Source organism: Mus caroli, unplaced genomic scaffold (genome assembly GCF_978045245.1).
Source record: "Mus caroli unplaced genomic scaffold, Mus_caroli_1 scaffold_7, whole genome shotgun sequence".
NCBI lineage: Eukaryota > Metazoa > Chordata > Mammalia > Rodentia > Muridae > Mus > Mus caroli.
Window position 1 is genome coordinate 77,130,494 of NW_028227262.1, and position 19,078 is coordinate 77,149,571.

The 19,078-nt window shown below is 45.2% G+C and overlaps 1 protein-coding gene across 4 annotated transcripts in view; it reads right to left on the reverse strand.

Annotated features, from left to right (window-relative positions):
* Positions 1–19,078, reverse strand: part of St3gal5 (ST3 beta-galactoside alpha-2,3-sialyltransferase 5) — a 59,030-nt gene that overhangs the window by 14,203 nt on the left and 25,749 nt on the right. For 2 of the 4 annotated variants that reach the window (XM_021164689.3, XM_021164690.3), the window contains exons 2-3: positions 14,158–14,281; positions 8,056–8,167 (exon numbers count right to left, since the gene is read on the reverse strand). In XM_021164689.3, coding sequence (XP_021020348.1) covers positions 8,056–8,167; positions 14,158–14,281 — 236 coding nt within the window. The remainder of the gene's footprint in view (positions 1–8,055; positions 8,168–14,157; positions 14,282–19,078) is intronic. The other 2 variants (XM_029478511.2, XM_029478512.2) reach the window with 1 other exon arrangement.

Consider the following 19,078-nt stretch of genomic DNA (forward strand, 5'->3'; position numbering starts at 1 on the left):
CCTAGACATTCAGCCCTGTGATTACCATCTGATGGTACACAACATTTACCTTTTAGGGTTAGTGTTTTCTCAGGAACAGGCAGGAACCAGAGGGCCACATCTTATGACAAGAACAGAAACTCTACAAGGCCATTACTTTCATTATGCCACCGAGACAAACTGTCACCAGAAGATGGGCCCTAAGTTGGCTGAGTGTACTTATCTGCAGTTTGCAAAGTGGTCAGATCTATAGAAAACACAAGGAAGAATAGTGGGACCAGGGACTGAGGAGATGCAGAGATAAGGAATGTGTCTGACAGGTACAAGAACAGTATTTTTGAAAGATTCTGGAGGGCCAGAAAGATGGCTCAGTAGGTGAAGGTGCTTGCTGCTGACCTGAGTTTAGTTACTCTCTGGGACTCACAGAATAGAAGAAGTAAGCTTACTCCCCAAAGTGGTCCTCTGACCTCCATACTGTGTTATAGTGAGCGCGCGCGCGCGCGCACACACACACACACACACACACACACACACACACACGCACACAGTGGTATGTTTGCTTGGCATGTTGCAATGCTCTGATTTGGCCCTCAGGACTGGCTAAGATGGTAAATTTTGTTCTACAGCTTTGTGCAGTCTGGAAGACAATGACCTTCAGTGTTATCAGAGAACAAGTGTCCTGACCGCACAGAACTTGCTGGTTCCTGTGCAAGTGCCCAGGGCTGGTCCTCCTATCAGCGAGGCCAGCTGCTGAGGCCCAGTCAGAAGACTTCCCACATGCTGCTCCTGCTGTGTGCTTCCCATCTTTGTGTCCAACAGCCCCCCCCCCCCCTGCTCCTGGGCAGCTTTCTCTTGTGTGCCCACGAGTCCGGGCAGATGTGTGGCACAGGCTCCTGTAGGTCGCAGGATACCTACTTTTAGGACTGTATCTTGTCTTCAAACCTGTCAGTGTATCATGGAGATTCTTACTGTTGTAGTCATAAACATGACCTCAGCTGATCTTCCTTGGTCTTATTATTTTTACTCTAATTTTTTGTTACACTTCAGTCTGTGTATGTGTATGTGAGTGGGTGTGTGTGCCTGGTGTGTGTGTGTGTGTGTTTGTGTCCGTGTGTATGCGTTAGTGTTCATGTGTGTGGGGTATCTGAGGCCAACCTATGAGAGCCAGTTTTCCCCTTCCTCCGAGTGGGGCTAAGGGAGGAACTGGCTGTTGGTCTTGGCAGCAGGTGCTTTTTACACTTGGAGCCACCTCATCAGCCATTATCTGATTTTTATAAAATATACTTTCGAAGGAAACATTTCCCCCATCTCAGTAGAAAAACCTTTAAAAATATTTTTAAAGTGTAGCCTTGCAAAGGTCTCCAGAGTGAGCTCCAGGCCAGCCGGGGCTACACAGAGAGGCCCTGTGTGTGCATTTGGGGGATTTACCTCCTTTGGCAAAGGGGAACTGGCTAATGGTTTCACAGCCTTGCACCCCCTGTGACACCCGAAGATAAGGTCACCAGTGAGTTCCCTTTGTGGTTTCAAGGTGGCACACCCAGGAGAATGAATCAGGGCTGCTCACGTGCCAAGGCCGGAAACAGCAGCTTCTACGCCTATGGGAAAGGAACGAAGTTACTCCACACATCAGCAGCTCACACATGGACTGACATCTTCCTGAGGGGTCAGTCGGAACACCAAGCAAGGAACCTATCATGGCCCGAGTCCTCACCAACACTAAGCAGGCGAGGCTCCGCCCTTCATGGGGCCCTAATCCCAACCTGGGGGGGGGAGGGGCAAACAGAAGGGTCCTGCCACTGACTTCACTCATTGCTATAGTCTCCAGGTCTCATGATCATAGAGAGCCATTTTTGGAGCCCCTGAAACCCAGTTCACCCGTAGGATCCAGGCCCAGTACATGTTTTCACAAGTCACCTAGGAGCCAAAGGGACATCTGCAGAGTGCCAAAGGAGGCCCAGGGAAGGATGCTGGAAGTGTGCGCGCAGCTCTCCTGTGCTGCCAAATCTTCTCTTTAGAAGTTTCCTTTGGAGAGGAGTGAAATTTCATTCCATTCCCTGTCCTGGAAAAGCATTCAGTTTCAGGCTTCTCATTTAATCTACTGTATTGTGAGCAGAGCCCAAGGCCCAGCTGTCACCCTCTGTAGTAACCCTGCCTGTCTCACGGCTGGGGCTGGGGACCTGAGGGAGCGAGCGCAGCTAACAGCACTGGAGAGGGTGAGAACGCTGCGAGCCTGGTTCCACATGTTTAAAGATGTGCTGAGCTCTGAAGGTGCCTGCCATCACAGGGCAACTTTAGCTAACGACAGTACACTTTGGTGCCTCTTCTCTTTTCCCTACATGGGGTTCCCAGCTTAAAAAAAAATCAAAGGTGGGACAGTTCACTTTAAGGAACTGGGGTGCTCAGAGGAAGCAGGGGTTCCGGGCCATGGCAGCCAAGTGGAGGAGGGCTGACTGGGAGGCGCCATCCTGGCAGCTCTGAGATCCAGAGAGCTGATGTTCCTCTTTTAAGAAACAAGATGCTGTGTCAAATCTAGGGGTGGAAATAAAGGCTTTAGCTCTTCAAAGTGATCCAGGTTGAGCTGCAGGCCACCAGCAATGAAGAATAAAGACACCTTGAAGGTCCAGATGTCACTGATGTGATAATTTACCATGGGCCATCACATCATGAATATCCACTGAAGGACATTAAGGGCAAGGCGACCTCCTCAGCAGGACTGCCATTTCCACTCCCTGGCTTGGGGGTCATGTTTCTTAGACATACAAACAAGTGGCAGACTTTCGAGTCCACATGAAGCTCTATCCCCATTACATACTGACTTTATAGTTTCAGGAGAGGAGAGAATTTAGGTCAAAGAACTTTGAGTTAACTAAATACAGGAAAGAGCTTAACTCAGTCATAGCTCCTGGTATCTGGGGACCAGTTATTATAGAAACACACATAGTTTTCACATCTGTAACTGCACACTGGTCTCTTCCTCCCTTTGCCTAGTGGCTGCCACAAGTGAGAGCAAAGTTCTCAGCCTTCTGGGGATTAAAAGCAGTCAGAATTTAAGGATAATACTCAAGGGACAGATGCCACAGTGAACCCTCACTGCCGTAGTGGATGTGGGCTCTGTGTGGAATCCGTTGAGAAAGGGCTCTGCAGGAATTGAGCAGTGTGACAGAAAGCCCCAAACTGAATTACGCTGAGAACGGTGTAGAGTGCTCTAAAGGATTAAGTCCTACTGTGTGATTTCATGTCTATCAACATGGAGACGGAAAGGCTGGCAGCTGCAGATCTACTTAACTAGTAATATCTTTGTTAGGGCAGTGGATGCTGGATGGAGGATGGAGTCGTGGCTTTTTTTTAACCTCTGACACATTTTGGGGTAGTCTGTAGAAAGTGGGGTGGTAGCAAGCACAGCAGAGAAGTGTGCAAGTGCTACTGCCTCGGATCAAGGAGCAGCTATGCAGGGCGAGCCTGCTCACTGTGAGCATGGTAAAGGGAGGACCGCAAGGCCAGAAGAGCTGAGGTGTTGGGTCCCAATTAACTATGCTGCACAGAATGCTGTCCTCAGGGTGACCTGTGGTCTTCAGCTCTCAGAAAGAGTGGGCCAAGTTCAAATTGCTGCTGCCACCACTCAGATCAAGCCTAAATTGACACAATATGCCAGTCTCTTCTCAAGTATCTTTTAAGCACAATTTTGGATCTCAGACACACTTTCAATGTGTTTAAACCTCCCTTCAGAGACTACCATTGGTCTTGTTAACAACTGGCATGTTAATGGACATTTTTAAATTAAAAAAACCCAAAAAAACATAAACTCCACAACTTGGCAGCTGTTCTCCCTCCCCTGCGGAATGAATGGCAGCTGGACCCGGTACAACTAGGAACACTAGTATCTGATAGGATGGACAGGGCGCCATTCATGCTTCCAGTATCTGATAGGATGGACAGGGTGCCATTCATGCTTCCAGATGCTAGCGGGGTTCACTCTTCTGAGACTACACATGTACAATCATTCAAATCCACCCACATGTAAAGCCAGATGTGTAACACACATCTGCAATCCCAACCCACGGTGTACCAGAGATAACAAACTAGTGTGCTGTCTGCTGTGGTTTTAAGGACCTCCCCTCTGTGCCTTTTTCCATTTCAATTCCTGCTGAGCCCCACCCCAGGCCCTCCATGATACGCTGCACACAGCAGAGGGGGACATCTTACCAATACCTTTCTGAAATGTGGGGCAATGTAAAAGGGTGAAAACTGTTTCTGATGTTGCTGTTTTTTGTTTTGTTTTGTTTTTCAGAAGGATGGGTGCAGTGAGATGCCTGAGCGGGTAAACATGCTCCCCCATCCCTCTAGAACCTACACGGTGAGAAGCACCAATTCCTGTAAGCTGTCCTATGACCTCTACGTGTATGCTGTGGCAGTACTCACCCACAGACACACATACATAAAGGGAATGTTTGAAAAAAGATGTTGAGAGCTACTGCGTGTTTAAGGTGAGCCTGAGCCACATAGAACACAGGGCACCTCGCCTCCAGTTCTGTACCAGGACTCTCGCAGGCTTCCAGGGATGATGCACACATAACAGTCCCTCAGCTTCCCTTCCGCAAGGGAGAGCTAGAGCAAACCTTCTCCAGTATTCGCCCCTGAGGGTTTTGTTGTTGCTTAGTTTTAGAAACAGGGTCTTGCTCCACAGTGCACACTAACCCCAGTCACTGCCTCATCCTCTGGTGCTGGGAACACCATTGTGGGTCCTTTATGCCCAGTGCCAGTGTTAGCTTTCAGCTGGAAAAAGGAATGCATTATGCTAAGTGCACGAGCCAGCAAAAGAGGAGGGTGGGCTATATTTACAGAAAACAGGCAACAGCCTTGGAGAAAGGGATTCATGGTTGCCTGGGGCAGGGAGTGACTGCTAAGAGTCCTGAAGTTTCTTTGGGGGATGACGAAAAGGCTCTGTACACACACCGTCATGCAGCACAGCTTCGTAAATGCATGGAAGACTGTGCACCACACGTTTTAAACAGTGAATTTTATGATGTGTGAATTATATGTCAATAAAGTGGTCAGAAAGAATGAGGTTGAGAGGGAATGAAAGCAGCTCCACCCAGTGCACCCAGCACGGGCAGTGCTAGATGATGTAGGGCGAAAGGAAGCAGGACCACGGGCCATGAAGCCCCCCACAGGTGGAGGAACGGGGCTCCACATGCTCCCAAAGGTAATGAGAGACCAAGAGTCTGAGGTGTGACTCAGCAGGTTCTGTTTTTAGAAATTCTACTGTGCAATCACAGGGCATGTCTGAGGCAAAGATAAAACAGAAACAGACAACAGGCGAGAGGAAAGAACTCCTAAGAGCCTTTACTTAGACTCTCAGGAATTGTATGAACTCAATTCCACTCACAAATAATTTACAGTTCAGACAGACTGGTAATATACTCACATCAATTAATATGAGAGTGTGTGGCAAACGGAAGATCTCAAGCCTTTGTTCCTGCGGTCTGGTTGCTAGTTGAATACATCTTTCTGTTACTAAGGTCACCTAGGCAGGTCCCATCATTTCCCCAAAGCAGATCTTTCAGGCTATGTAAGTGTTCCCACCCTTTCTATGCAACCTCAGAAATGCAGTCCCGAGTCTCCTTTAGGTTTTAATCAAGTCACTAGGGCCCTGAAGAGCTTTAAAGAGCAATTGCTACAGCAATCATGGAGCTGGAGCAATGGCTCAGTAGTTAAAGAACACTGGTTGTTCTTCCAGAATACCTGGGTTTGAGTCCCAGCATCTACCTGGAGGCTCACAGCCATCTATAATTCCAATTCTTGGGGATTCAATGCCCTTTTCTGGCCTCTGTAGGCACTGCACACTTATGATATACAGACATACAAGCAGGCAAAACATCTATACACAAGCTGGGTTTGGTGGTGGCACAAGCCTTTAATTCCAGTACTCAGGAGGCAGAGGCAGGCAAATCTCTGAGTTCGAGGTCAACTGGTCTACCAAGCAAGTTCCAGGACAGTTCAGGGCTACACAGAGAAATCTTGTCCTAAAAACCAAAATCCAAAACAAAACAACAAAACCAAAAACCTATATATATATAAAATTAAAAGAAAAAATCTCAAAAACAAAGCAATAGTTATGGGGGGAGGGGTGGTTGAGTGTCAAAGTACTTCTGCACTAGCCTGAGGACCCATGGGAAAAACCAGGCATGGTGGTGTGTGCACACAAAAATTCTCTCTCTCTCTCTCTCCACACAAAAATTCCCCCTCTCCCTCTCTCTCCCTCTCCCTCTCTCGTACACACACACACACACACACACACACACACAGTTGTCTGGCCTTTAAAAGGACAAGTAGACAAACCCCGGTTATTAGTGTAGTTTTGGGGGGAACTAAGGAATGCAGGTAGTCAGGTCTCTACTTCTGCCGGGTGGACTCTGCATGGTACGACATTACCACCCTACACAAAGCACCATGTTCAGCCTCATGTGAGAGACTCATTCTCTACTCCACTATACAGACTCCAGTGTCATCAACTGGCAGGTAGTTCTGGTGCATATAATTAAAAGGACGGGAAAGTAAGATCATGAGAAAGTGAAGGAGCTCAGCAAAGAAAGACAGAAGAATCCACAGCGATTCAGTAAGCCGCACTAAATGCCATTATTTTAGGCCTTTCCCTGGAGTCAGAAAACAGGATTGTCAACAACCCCCGATCCAAGTGTGCTCAGAAAGGCCATGGAATTGAACGGGCTTCAGGGGGGTAGAGGAGGGAGCTCCAAGCACAGGACACTGGACACACATGGCTCCCAAGCAGATGTGGATATTGATAAAACAGGGGAAGGCTGCAAGCATCTGAGGACAGTGGGGCAGCGGGAAAGCAAAAACCTGTTCCCACCTAGAAGGCTGGGAATGGAGGTAGCTCATAGCCTAGGTGATCCTTGAGCTATCTGTATGCCAGGGCCTCCCTCAAGCTCTTTCAACAAGGACTGGAGGTGGCTAATAGCCCAGTGGACCTCTTCAAGACCACACAGAACCTCCCATGGCCCTTAAGATAACACATCCAGCCGATCTTTAGAACCCATCTTCATGGAAGAAGTGGCATACACTTTGAGAAGAGTTTCGATGTAATTAGGCCTCCTTGTGCACACGGGACTGTGTTACTCCAGGAAACTTTTCCCCCAAATTGTCCTGTACTTAAATATGCCTAAAATAAACTGTGTAGTGTCAAGACTAAAAGTTTGAACCAACACTGACTACTGAGTCATGCTGAACTAGACTTCCCTCTTGCCTCACGTGGCTCTTTACTCTGCTGGCCGCACTGTTAATAGAGATCCCATAGAACCGAAGCCCAGGAGTGACACATCACACACAGAACTTTTTCATCGGCTGTTTTAGAAGAATGATGGGCAGCAGCATGGTAAACTCCACGGTAGGTGTCTCAACATGTATCGGGGAGAGCCCACTAGTAAGTGGAAAATAATTCTGCAGAATGGAAGGGCCAGATGATGGGCCTGAAAGAGGCCTCTGTTTTTGGAGTGCTAAGATTGGTTTTTTCCTTTGTCCTAGCTAGCTTTAACTATCAACTGGACACAGCTTATAGTCACCTGAGAAGGGAATCTCAACTAATGGACTGCCCAGATTAGCCTATGAGCTTATCTATGGGGGACTATATTGATTGGTGATGTTAGAGGGTCCAGCCCACTGTGGGCAGTACTATTCCTTAGGCAAGGGGTCCTGGTCCTAGGCTATATAAGGAAGTTGATTGAGCATGAGCCTGTGCAGGCCAGCAGGCAGTGCTCCTGCATGGTTTCTGATACACTCCTTGGCTGTGAGTGAGTTCTCTGGCTAGATGGTAATTCTGCATGGAATAGCAGTCAGGTCTATCTTAGAGTTCCTGCCTTAACTTCCCTCAATGATGGGTTGCACCCTGTACATTAAAAGAAAGCTCCCCCCACCCAAGTCACTTTTGGTCAGAGAATTTTATCACAGAAACAGATGCGAGGTTTTCACAAGGAGTTCTATGTCATACTGCAGAGATGGGGCTGCAGCTAAAGTATGTGCTTGGAAATGTCCCAACTGAAACCGCACGCACTAGCTCACCTTTATCCGGTCAGGGTCCACAGAGTGCATTCTTTTCATGTCACATTCTCCATCAGTGTCTTTCAAAATGAGGCTGTACAGGAGCCAGACTCCAAACGCAACCAACGTGCACCTGGGGTGGGGAGGGGCGGGAGTCGGGTACAGTAATGCATTATGTGATGCGGGGAGAGGGGAGTCAGGTACGGTAATGCATTATGTGATGCACAGAGAAAAATATACACCAAGTACAATCCTGATTCAAATGACACCAAGGCAGGATCAAAGGCAGCAGTTCTCAACCTGTGTGGGTCACGGACCGGGGATCCTGCATATCATGATACATATCACGATACATTACGACTCCTATCAGTAGCAAAAGTATATTTATAAAGTAACAACAAAGGGTCACAACATTAGGAAGGTTGAGAACCACTGACCTAAGGTCGCCACACAGTGAAAGGAAGGTGTCATTTCCTGATTAGATGATCCTCTATGTTATAAGCAAATATAGACTCTCCCCACCTACTGCCACTTGTTGCAAGGGCAGACAATCCAAATAATAAAATCCAAATCACAGTTTTGACAATGGAACTAAACAGAATAAGTAGTAGAACTGAACTGCAGAATCTTTGCTTCAAATTTGTTTTCTGCTTCTTAAGATATTGTCAAATATTTAACAAAGAAAGTATCTAGGTGCAGGGAGAGGTAGAAAAGCCACAGATGTAGTTCTCATGTATCAAGTTCGCAAAGGTTTTTAAAAAGAAACAATCTTACATGGTGGCTAACAACCACCTGTAACTCAGGGTGGAGGGGATCCTCTCCTGGTCTCTGGCACCAGACAAGCACATGGTGCACAAACATTCTTGCAGGTAAACATTAAACAAACAAACAAACAAACACACACCTGTAAACTACCATCAGTTACCCTTAAGCACATCAAAGAGCTGTCTCTACGTCTCATAAATTCACACTAGCTTAGCATCACATATACACACCCACACATGCACACAGACAGACAGATGGATAGACACACAGTCTTTGAAGGAAAGACAGTGTCTAGTTTTGGCTCTAGAGATATCCATGTGTTTGTTTGTTTTGAGACAGAAGGGTCTCTCTGTAGTCCTGGCTGTCTTGCAGCTTGTTATGTCGACCAGGTTGACCTCTAACTCACAAAGATCCTCCTGCCTCTGCCTTCCAAGTGCTGGAATTAAAGGTGTGTGCCACCATGCCCAGCCAAGATCTCAGTTTTAATAAATCCCCAGTAACACTGATGAATGAGAAGTTAAATGTCTAAGCCACAATTTAAGAGCCAGTACATCTATAGTCTTAAGATGTATTTCCTTCTATTTTATGTATATGAGTATTTGCCTGCATGTATGTACATTTACCACATGTGTGCTTGGTCCCCAAGGAGGGCAGATGAAGGAGTCAGCTCTCCAGGAACTGGAGTCAGTTTCTTTTTTTTTTTAATTTTTAATATTTTTATTACATATTTTCCTCAGTTACATTTCCAATGCTATTCCAAAAGTCCCCCATAGCGCCCCCAACTTCCCTACCCACCCATTCCCATTCTTTTGGCCCTGGCATTCCCCTATATTGGGGCATATAAAGTTTGCAAGTCCAATGGGCCTCTCTTTCCAGTGATGGCCGACTAGGCCATCTTTCGATACATATGCAGCTAGAGACAAGAGCTCCAGGGTTCTGGTTAGTACATCATGTTGTTCCAACAATAGGGTTGCAGATACCTTTAGCTCCTTGGGTACTTTCTCTAGCTTCTCCATTGGGAGCCCTGTGATACATCCAATAGCTGACTGTGAACATCCACTCCTGTGTTTGCTAGGCCCCGGCATCGTCTCACAAGAGACAGTTATATTTGGGTCTTTTCAGCAAAATCTTGCTAGTGTATGCAATGGTGTCAGCGTTTAGAAGCTGATTATGGGATGGATCCCTGGATACGGCAGTCTCTAAATGGTCCATCCTTTCATCACAGCTACGAACTTTGTCTCTGTAACTCCTTCCCTGGGTGTTTTGTTCCCAATTCTAAGAAGGGGCACAGTGTCCACACTTCGGTCTTCATTCTTCTTGAGTTTCATGCGTTTAGCAAATTGTATCTTATATCTTGGGTATCCTAAGTTTTGGGCTAATATCCACTTATCAGTGAATACATATTGTGTGAGTTCTTTTGTGATTGTGTTACTTCACTCAAGATGATGCCCTCGAGGTCCATCCATTTGGCTAGGAATTTCATAAATTCATTCTTTTTAATAGCTGAGTAGTACTCCATTGTGTAAATGTACCATATTTTCTGTATCCATTCCTCTGTTGAGGGGCATCTGGGTTCTTTCCAGCTTCTGGCTATTATAAATAGGGCTGCTATGAACATAGTGGAGCATGTGTCCTTCTTACCGGTTGGGACATCTTCTGGATATATGCCTAGAAGAGGTATTGCTGGATCCTCCGGTAGTACTATGTCCAATTTTCTAAGGAACCGCCAAACTGATTTCCAGAGTGGTTGTACAAGCTTGCAATCCTACCAACAATGGAGGAGTGTTCCTCTTTCTCCACATCCTCGCCAGCATCTGCTGTCACCTGAATTTTTGATCTTAGCCATTCTGACTGGTGTGAGGTGGAATCTCAGGGTTGTTTTGATTTGCATTTCCCTGATGATTAAGGAAGTTGAACATTTTTTCAGGTGCTTCTCTGCCATTCGGTATTCCTCAGGTGAGAATTCTTTGTTCAGTTCTGAGCCCCATTTTTTAATGGGGTTATTTGACTTTCTGGAGTCCACCTTCTTGAGTTCTTTATATATATTGGATATTAGTCCCTTATCTGATTTAGGATAGGTGAAGATCCTTTCCCAATCTGTTGGTGGTTTTTTTGTCTTATTGATGGTGTCTTTAGCCTTGCAGAAGCTTTGCAGTTTCATGAGGTCCCACTTGTCAATTCTCGATCTTACAGCACAAGCCATTACTGTTCTATTCAGGAATTTTTCCCCTGTGCCCATATCTTCAAGGCTTTTCCCCACTTTCTCCTCTATAAGTTTCAGTGTCTCTGGTTTTATGTGAAGTTCCTTGATCCACTTAGACTTGACCTTAGTACAAGGAGATAGGAATGGATCGATTCGCATTCTTCTACATGTTAACAACCAGTTGTGCCAGCACCATTTGTTGAAAATGCTGTCTTTCTTCCACTGGATGTTTTTAGCTCCCTTGTCAAAGATCAAGTGACCGTAGGTGTGTGGGTTCATTTCTGGGTCTTCAATTCTATTCCATTGGTCTATTTGTCTGTCACTATACCAGTACCATGCAGTTTTTATCACAATTGCTCTGTAGTAAAGCTTTAGGTCCAGCATGGTGATTCCACCAGAGGTTCTTTTATCCTTGAGAAGAGTTTTTGCTATCCTAGGTTTTTTGTTATTCCAGATGAATTTGCAGATTGCACTTTCTAATTCGTTGAAGAATTGATTTGGAATTTTGATGGGGATTGCATTGAATCTGTAGATTGCTTTTGGCAAGATAGCCATTTTTACAATGTTGATCCTGCCAATCCATGAGCATGGGAGATCTTTCCATCTTCTGAGATCTTCTATAATTTCTTTCTTCAGAGACTTGAAGTTTTTATTATACAGATCTTTCACTTCCTTAGTTAGAGTCACGCCAAGATATTTTATATTGGAGTCAGTTTCTTAAAGCCCCTAGCAGATTGTGCTGGCTCTAACAGATGCAAATGCTGAGGAAAGTGGCTGGAGAGAGAGGATGCAAGGAGGGGTTGCTGGGAGTTCTCACTTCATGCTGCGCACCAAAATCTCTCTCTGGGATTGAGTACGCTGTCAGGTAGAGAGGATATAGTATTGTCTATGAAAATGGCTTGGCCAAGTCAAAAGGGAGCAAATCTCCAAACAAAGAATGTATCTTATACATAGGAGATACAGTTAATGACAGCTCTCCGGAGCAGAGGGAAATATGGGTGGGGGGAGGGAGAAGGCATTTCACTAGGCCCCTTGGTACTTTCTTACTAATCCATGAACTCAGTATGATGCAGGCCTTTCTCTAACCCTATGTGCGTGCCTATGTGTATGTATGCACACGTGAGTGTGTGTGTGTATGCATGCATACTCCTGTGATATGTGCATAGGCATATCACGTGTGTCACAGCTTGTGTGGAAGGCGGGGGACTACCTGTTAGAGCTGGTTCTCTCCTCCCACCATGTGGGTCCCAGGGGATTGACCTCAGGTCGTCAGGCTCTTTAGTGGTAACTTTACCCTCTGAGCCACTTCCCTGCCTCCTGTGCCTATTTCTGAAACAGGATCTCTTATTGGCCTAGAACTTTCCAAGCAGCCTAGGCTGGTTGGCTAGTGAGCCTCAGGGATCCAACCATCTCTAAGACTTCCCCAGCTCTGGAGTTACAAGCACATGCCACCTCATCTAGCTTCATCTCACAGCACCCCACCCCCACCCCTTTTTTGTGAGACAGAGTCTAATGTATCTCGCAGGATGGCCTCAAAATCATTGTCACTTAAAGAAGATCTGGAGCCCTTGATTCTCCTGAGTCCACCTCCTAAGTGCTAAGGTAGCAGGCACACCGTACCACACCTAGTTTATGAAATGATAAAGATCAAATCAGGGCTTCTTGCATGCTAGGTGTGTCCCACTCAGCTGAATCCCCAATTTGATTTTTTTTTTTTTAAATCAGAGGGTATTAAGACATCCCCACACCTGCAGCACGTGCCTCTCTTCGCTGTACTTCCTAGCGTGGTCTGTCACACACACACCACTCAGCACAGGCCTGGGTCTGTCTGGATGAGGCCCTATATAGCAGGCATCAGGTACAGTGCTAGGTAAGCTGTAAACCTTAGTAGCCACCAGACGGCTGGGACCAAATGGGATTCAAATCTTTATTCGCATAAACGTCCATGAAGTGAAGTGGGAGACCAACTTCTATCTCTCCTTGCCCACCCGCTTTCTCTCTCTGCTTTTTGAAACAGATTCTTATGCAGCCTAGCCTGGCCTTGAGGTCCTTCCCAGACTTGAGTGACCACACCACAGACGTGTGCCACAATGCCGAGCTTGGGTTTACATCTTTTCTATCTGAAGACTTTTGCAAAATTTTCAACCGGGGGGCCTGTGGAAATGGCTCAGAGGGTTAGAACCACCATCCACCATGTCTAGTGAATTGAGTTTGATCCCTGACTCCCTTGGGTTGTCCTCTGATCCCCGGGTGCATCCTGTGGCGTATGTTCACTGTGAATGTACACACGCGTGTGTGAACACCTGCATGGTAAATGAATACAAATAGATTTTTAAAAAAATAGAGCTGATGAGATGGCTCAGTGGGTAAAGGCACTTGCCACCAAGCATGGAAGCCTGAGTTTGATCCCCATAGCCCACATGAAGGTAGACAGAGAGAACTGACTACCAAATTGTCCTCTGACCTTAAAAGCATACAGCTGCATGTGAAAACACACACACACTTACACACACGTACACATGCACACACACACAACGCATTTTAGTTTAAAAAAAATAAAAGAGACAAAGACAAAAAGAGAAAGAGAGAGAGAGAGAGAGAGAGAGAGAGAGAGAAAGAAAGAAAGAAAGGAAGGAAGAAAGAAAGAAAGGAAGGAAGGGAGAGAAAGAGAAAGAAAGGAAGGAAGGAAGAAAGAAAGGAAAAGAAAAGGAAAAAAAGGAAAGAAAATGGGTTTGACTGGTACCAAAGAAACCTGCCAAGTTCTTCCTCTGTTAATCTTCCTAGGTGCTGGAATATAAGAGGCCCCTGGCTTAAACGCCTCTCTCTTCTCCAGTGTTTAAGGAGCCTTTAGCTCACCAGTTCACATGAGCTCACGATAGCTACAAATGCCTCTTTTGATAAGCAGTGGCATGAAGAACAGATGCTCGTAGGCATCCAAGCTCAGAGGCTGGTCATCTGCTGGGAATGGAGCTCACCACCTACCAAATACAAGCAGTGGATGAGGCCGCTCATCCACATCTGGAGTCGTCAACTCAGCTGTGGTGAAACCTGCCCCTTGGACCCTGTGCTTTCCTCTCACGCCAGGTGGGAACCTCACCGACACCGTCCACCTAGATCTAGAGGGGTCAGCCTCAGGGCCTGGGGCTTGCGCTTACTTGCAGATGTCTTTTATTAACAAGCTGGGTCTTCTCATCTTGTGCTGGGTTCGGGTGTACCATGGCAGGGAGGTCCTTGAGCAATCACTTCTCAGCTTTGCAGAGGTGAACTCACTTGGCATTGCTGGGAGGAGAGAGGAAACGAGGGAAGAATTGTTAGGTGGACTATAGTTTATGAGACTAAAGTGATACAGCTGTACCTGGAGTACCCCTCTGTGAGAAAAGGGATGGATTCCCAATACAACAACTTGGGTGAAACGGAAGGGAGCTACACTGTGCCCATGATGAAGGGTCATGCACTGTATGAGGACAAAACCACAGAACTAAAGAGCATAGCAATGGGTGCCAGGAATTATGGGTAAGAGGAGGAGTGCTGGTACATGCCTATCACCCCAGCACCTAAGAGGCTGAGGCAGGAGGATGGTGAGGGCAAAAGCTACAGACACCATCTCAGGAATAAAAAGGACTGTGGAGTGTGGTGCTGTGAGGGACCCTGAAGCAATGGAAATGTCCTGGTCATGAAGGATCCCAGCTCCACAGTTTTACAAGATGCCGTGGTGGCATGGAAGTACAGAAAATCTCTAGGTTGTCACAAACAAATCATTTCATTTGGGCTGGGGGAATGGCAAGATGGCTCAGTAGGTAAAGGCGATCGCCAGGAAGTCTGATGAGCTGATCTGAATCCCTGGATCCCACATGGTAGAAGGGGATCAACATCTGAAAGCCATCCTCTGACCTCTGCATGTGCACTGTGACCAGAGTGTGAGTGTGCAACGAGAGAGAGAGAGAGAGAGAGAGAGAGAGAGAGAGAGAGAGAGAGAGAGAGAGAGAGCACGAGTGTTTTTCTCTAATATCAGCCATGGTTCTGAGGAACACACACACACTCACTCACAGACAATAAATAAATAAGATTAAAAAACCAGAAATGTTTATAGATGAGAGAGCTACTTTACAATGAAGGCCACAGGGAAAACGCCTAGGACAATGCTAACTGAGCTGGAACAGGTATGCGGTGCTTACGCCAAGACTCGTCTTACTACACATGTGATGTTTAATGATTTTAAAAACCATGAAGAGTGGCCGGGCGGTGGTGGTGCACGCCTTTAATCCCAGCACTTGGGAGGCAGAGGCAGGCGGATTTCTGAGTTCCAGGACAGCGTGGTCTACAAAGTGAGTTCCAGGACAGCCAGGGCTACACAGAGAAACCCTGTCTAGAAAAAAAAAAAAAAAACCATGAAGAGATTTTTTTAAAGTTAAATTAAACACAAGTGCCACATTAAGAGAAACAAAGAAAAGGAGACTATGGCAATTTAAAAAACATTTCCTTTAAATATATATATATATATATATATATGTATGTATATATATATATATATACACATATATAGATATATGTATGTATATATCTGAGAATATACTTACCTTTTCTCTTTTCTTTTGCTGCAGGGTTGGAGACTGAACCAATGTCTCATACATGCAAGTGCTTTAGCCCTAGCCACACTGCCAGCACACCCTTCATCACTGTGTGTATTATCACAAGAAAAACTGTGAAAGAGGTTGTTCCTCTCCTCCCCCTCCTCCCAGCACCCACTCCTCCCCAGCAGGACTTGGAGTTTTAGTTGGAAACATGGCCTGCTAAGACAGAGACTACATTTCCCAGATGCTCTTGGAGTTAGTTATGCCCCGTGCTTAAGTTCTAGCCAATGAAATAGGAGCAGAATTCCTACTTGCAGCTCCCAAGGTGTTTCCCCCCCGCCCCCCACCCCAGCACCGTCCCTCTTCTCCTTTCCGCCCTTTCCAGCTGACTGAAGTGTAGAAACATGAGCCACTTGGGAACCACACAGGAGGATATCTAGTATATCTCAGCCAACTGTGAGAGCTAGAGTTATGTTTGAAGCTTTAACTACTATGCCTCAAAGATCTATAAAAACAAAAATGCCTCTGTAAGCCCACTTGTCCAAGGGCAAGATATTTTCTGAAATGTTGGAGGCCGTTACTCATGTGTGATAAAAGCCACTTTTCACTTCCCTAAACGAGTTTGATTGAATCAATTGTACCTGACGTGCTTGTTCACAGAGATAGGAAATATGGAGGCAAGAAGTACATAAAGATATATGCTTGCTCCTGATTGGACCTGGTGGAAAATACATAGCCTTATGGGTTCTGCCTTTATAAGTCACTGAAAAACGTGACTTGCTGCCATTTTCTGGGAACCTCAGAATGGTCCTGGCCAGAGCCCATCATCTTGGCCAGTAATTAAAGCTTACTTTAAATCTGGCTCAAAAAGTTGTGGTAACAGCCTTATTCTCCACCAGGTTAACATTTTCTGGAGGCCTCAGTGAGATTCAGACCGCCCACCCAAATTCTAAAGCCAGACTTCACTCTGGAACTGCAGAGCCGAGGGGCTGCTGTGGGAAGCACAGGCCTTGAGATGCTCCAAGGGTTTGGAGTTGCCTTCGGTTTTATGAGCTATGGAGTGTAACTGCCATGTTAGGAATCCCGGGAGCATCTATGGAGGCCTTCTGGTTTTGAGTCACAGTCTAATTCTGTTAGGTGTGATCTGTATCTGGGTTGTGTGGGAGCTTCAGCGAGACCCCAATTATTCTTCTGTCTAGGGCAGATAGTGAGACACTGCCTGTCTGGCTGGCTCTAGATGGTTGGAAAGCTTCGTCTGTTTGTTGTTGGAAAGTTTTGTCTGTCTGTTGTGTCTGTCTGCTCTGCGTGTGTGGACGGGTCTGTTTTCTGGTGTGTCTGTAAGTTCTAGTGTAAACCCTGAGCTGGGACAGAAATGGGTCATGCTCAGTTGAATGTGTGACTATATGGTGGCTACCACATTTTGTTTCTGACATTCTTCGAGTATGTAACCTTCCTTGTTCTGTTTTCTGGGTTATATTTTTGCTGTCTCTGCTGCAGCCAGCCACCACTACTACCATGGCTTCTTTTATGGCCAGGGCTCAGAATTTATCTATGAGCTTTCTGGCCACTGGGTTCAGTTTAGCGAGGATTTAAATGTCTTTTGGTTGTGGATAATATTAAAGTTGTTTTATGTTGTTCTTATTTATTGAAAAGCTGGCTCTGGAATTGGGTCATGGCTCTCCTTTTTCCAGACCTAGGCATGCTTTTAAAGTTTAGATGTCAGGGTTCAGGGAAGCCACCGGATGTTGTGATAGGGAGAAGAAAGCAAGTCAGAACAGCCAAAAGAACTAGACTATTGGTTTATGTGAAGTTTCTGTACCTTATGATTTATAACTTTATTGGGTATGGTGTAAAATTTCTGAAAAATAATTAAATTAAAACTTGTATCACAGGATTGATAGTTAAAACTCTACGCATAGGTAACCTAAAGGGACCATGTGGCATGATGCCATTTCGTGATATAAGCAACATGTGGTTTGCCACCATCTTAGCTGCTGTTCCGCATCGGGAAGGAGACAGCCACTTGGCTGGCAGCCATCTTTGTTAGGGATGCAGAGGGTGAATTTCATGTGACTTCACCACTACCACGTTGATTAAAGGTGACCGACCGCATGGTATAAAATCAAGGAAGCAACAGGGTCTCTGAGATTTTGGACTAGGGTGGGTTTTTATATAATGATTTCTGTCCTGAAAACAAAGTCATAAAAACAAGGTTTATGAAAGACAGGATTTAAAAACAATGTTTGTTTAATATGGTATTAACGCTTCATCTCCATGCAGTTAAGTACAAGAGCATACCTTGTGCTAACAGCCAATCTTTGTAATATAAGAGTCACCTGGATGGTACTGGTTTTAAAGGCATGAAGTAGCCATGGAGAATAGCTGAGGCTTGGCACTGTGTGGCAGGGCTGGTGCCATATGACAGCCCCCAGAAACAGCAGCTGCTGTGAAATGGAGCCAGCTGGCACCTAGAAGGCAGGCTGGGTATAATGCTGAGGACAGGGCCGCAGAGGTGACTCAGGCCCCCCTGGGAATCCCAGAGGAGTGAATCCCAGGTACTGAGCACTGAGTTGTCAGTACTGTTGGAGCTTGGCTTTGTCTTGTTCAGATTATGGTTTTGCTCTGGGTTTTTTTTTCCCCCCTCTTGAAATAAAAAAAGGTACTTTATTTTATTTTTTTACTATTATAGGAGCACACAATTGAGAGATTTTAAAACGTCTTTAAGAGAAAATTTTGTTGTTTTACAGAAAATTTAAAATTAAAAAAGTGGATATTTTTAAAAAGAACAGCTTTTAAAATATTTAAATGTATAAGGCTATGGGATACTTTAAATTTATAGAATGTTTTATATTATTAATATTTGGCCTTAAAAAATAAATAAAAGGCTAAAAAATTAGGGCCACAGCTATGAGCACCAAACGCTAAACACCAAAACCTTAAATATTCCTATCTTTGAAGCAACAAGACAATGACCTGAAGAACCTGACTAAGAACTGGATGGGTGTCTCTCCTTACCTAAGGTCTATTCAGGCTGGAAGGGGCTACCTTGAGAATGTAGTCTCCCTTCCTTGTCTTTGCTAACCTTGTTAGGCTTTAGCTATTTTGATAATCTGAGTAATATAAGAAACTAATATTCTATAGTGGTACACTGTAAAAGGCTCAGCAAAGTTCCCAGTATCTATGTGGACTGTGTTTATGAGTTACACTTTTATTTTGATACTAAAGAGCTTCAGTTCCTTCAGAAATGATTGTTTTTTTAAAATTCAAACTTCACAAAAATAAAGCTGTAAAATCCTAGTCTTATAAAAGCTGCTAAGCCATGCTTAAGACATGCAAGTTAACAGTCACAGAGTAAATGATCAAATTCCATAATGTGTTCAGAACCTCACATGCTGAGTACTAATATCATTAATTATAGAAATAAGCTTTATTTACTTTTTTTTTTTTTTTTTTTTTTTTTTTTTTTTTTTTTTGGTTTTTTGAGACAGGGTTTCTCTGTATAACC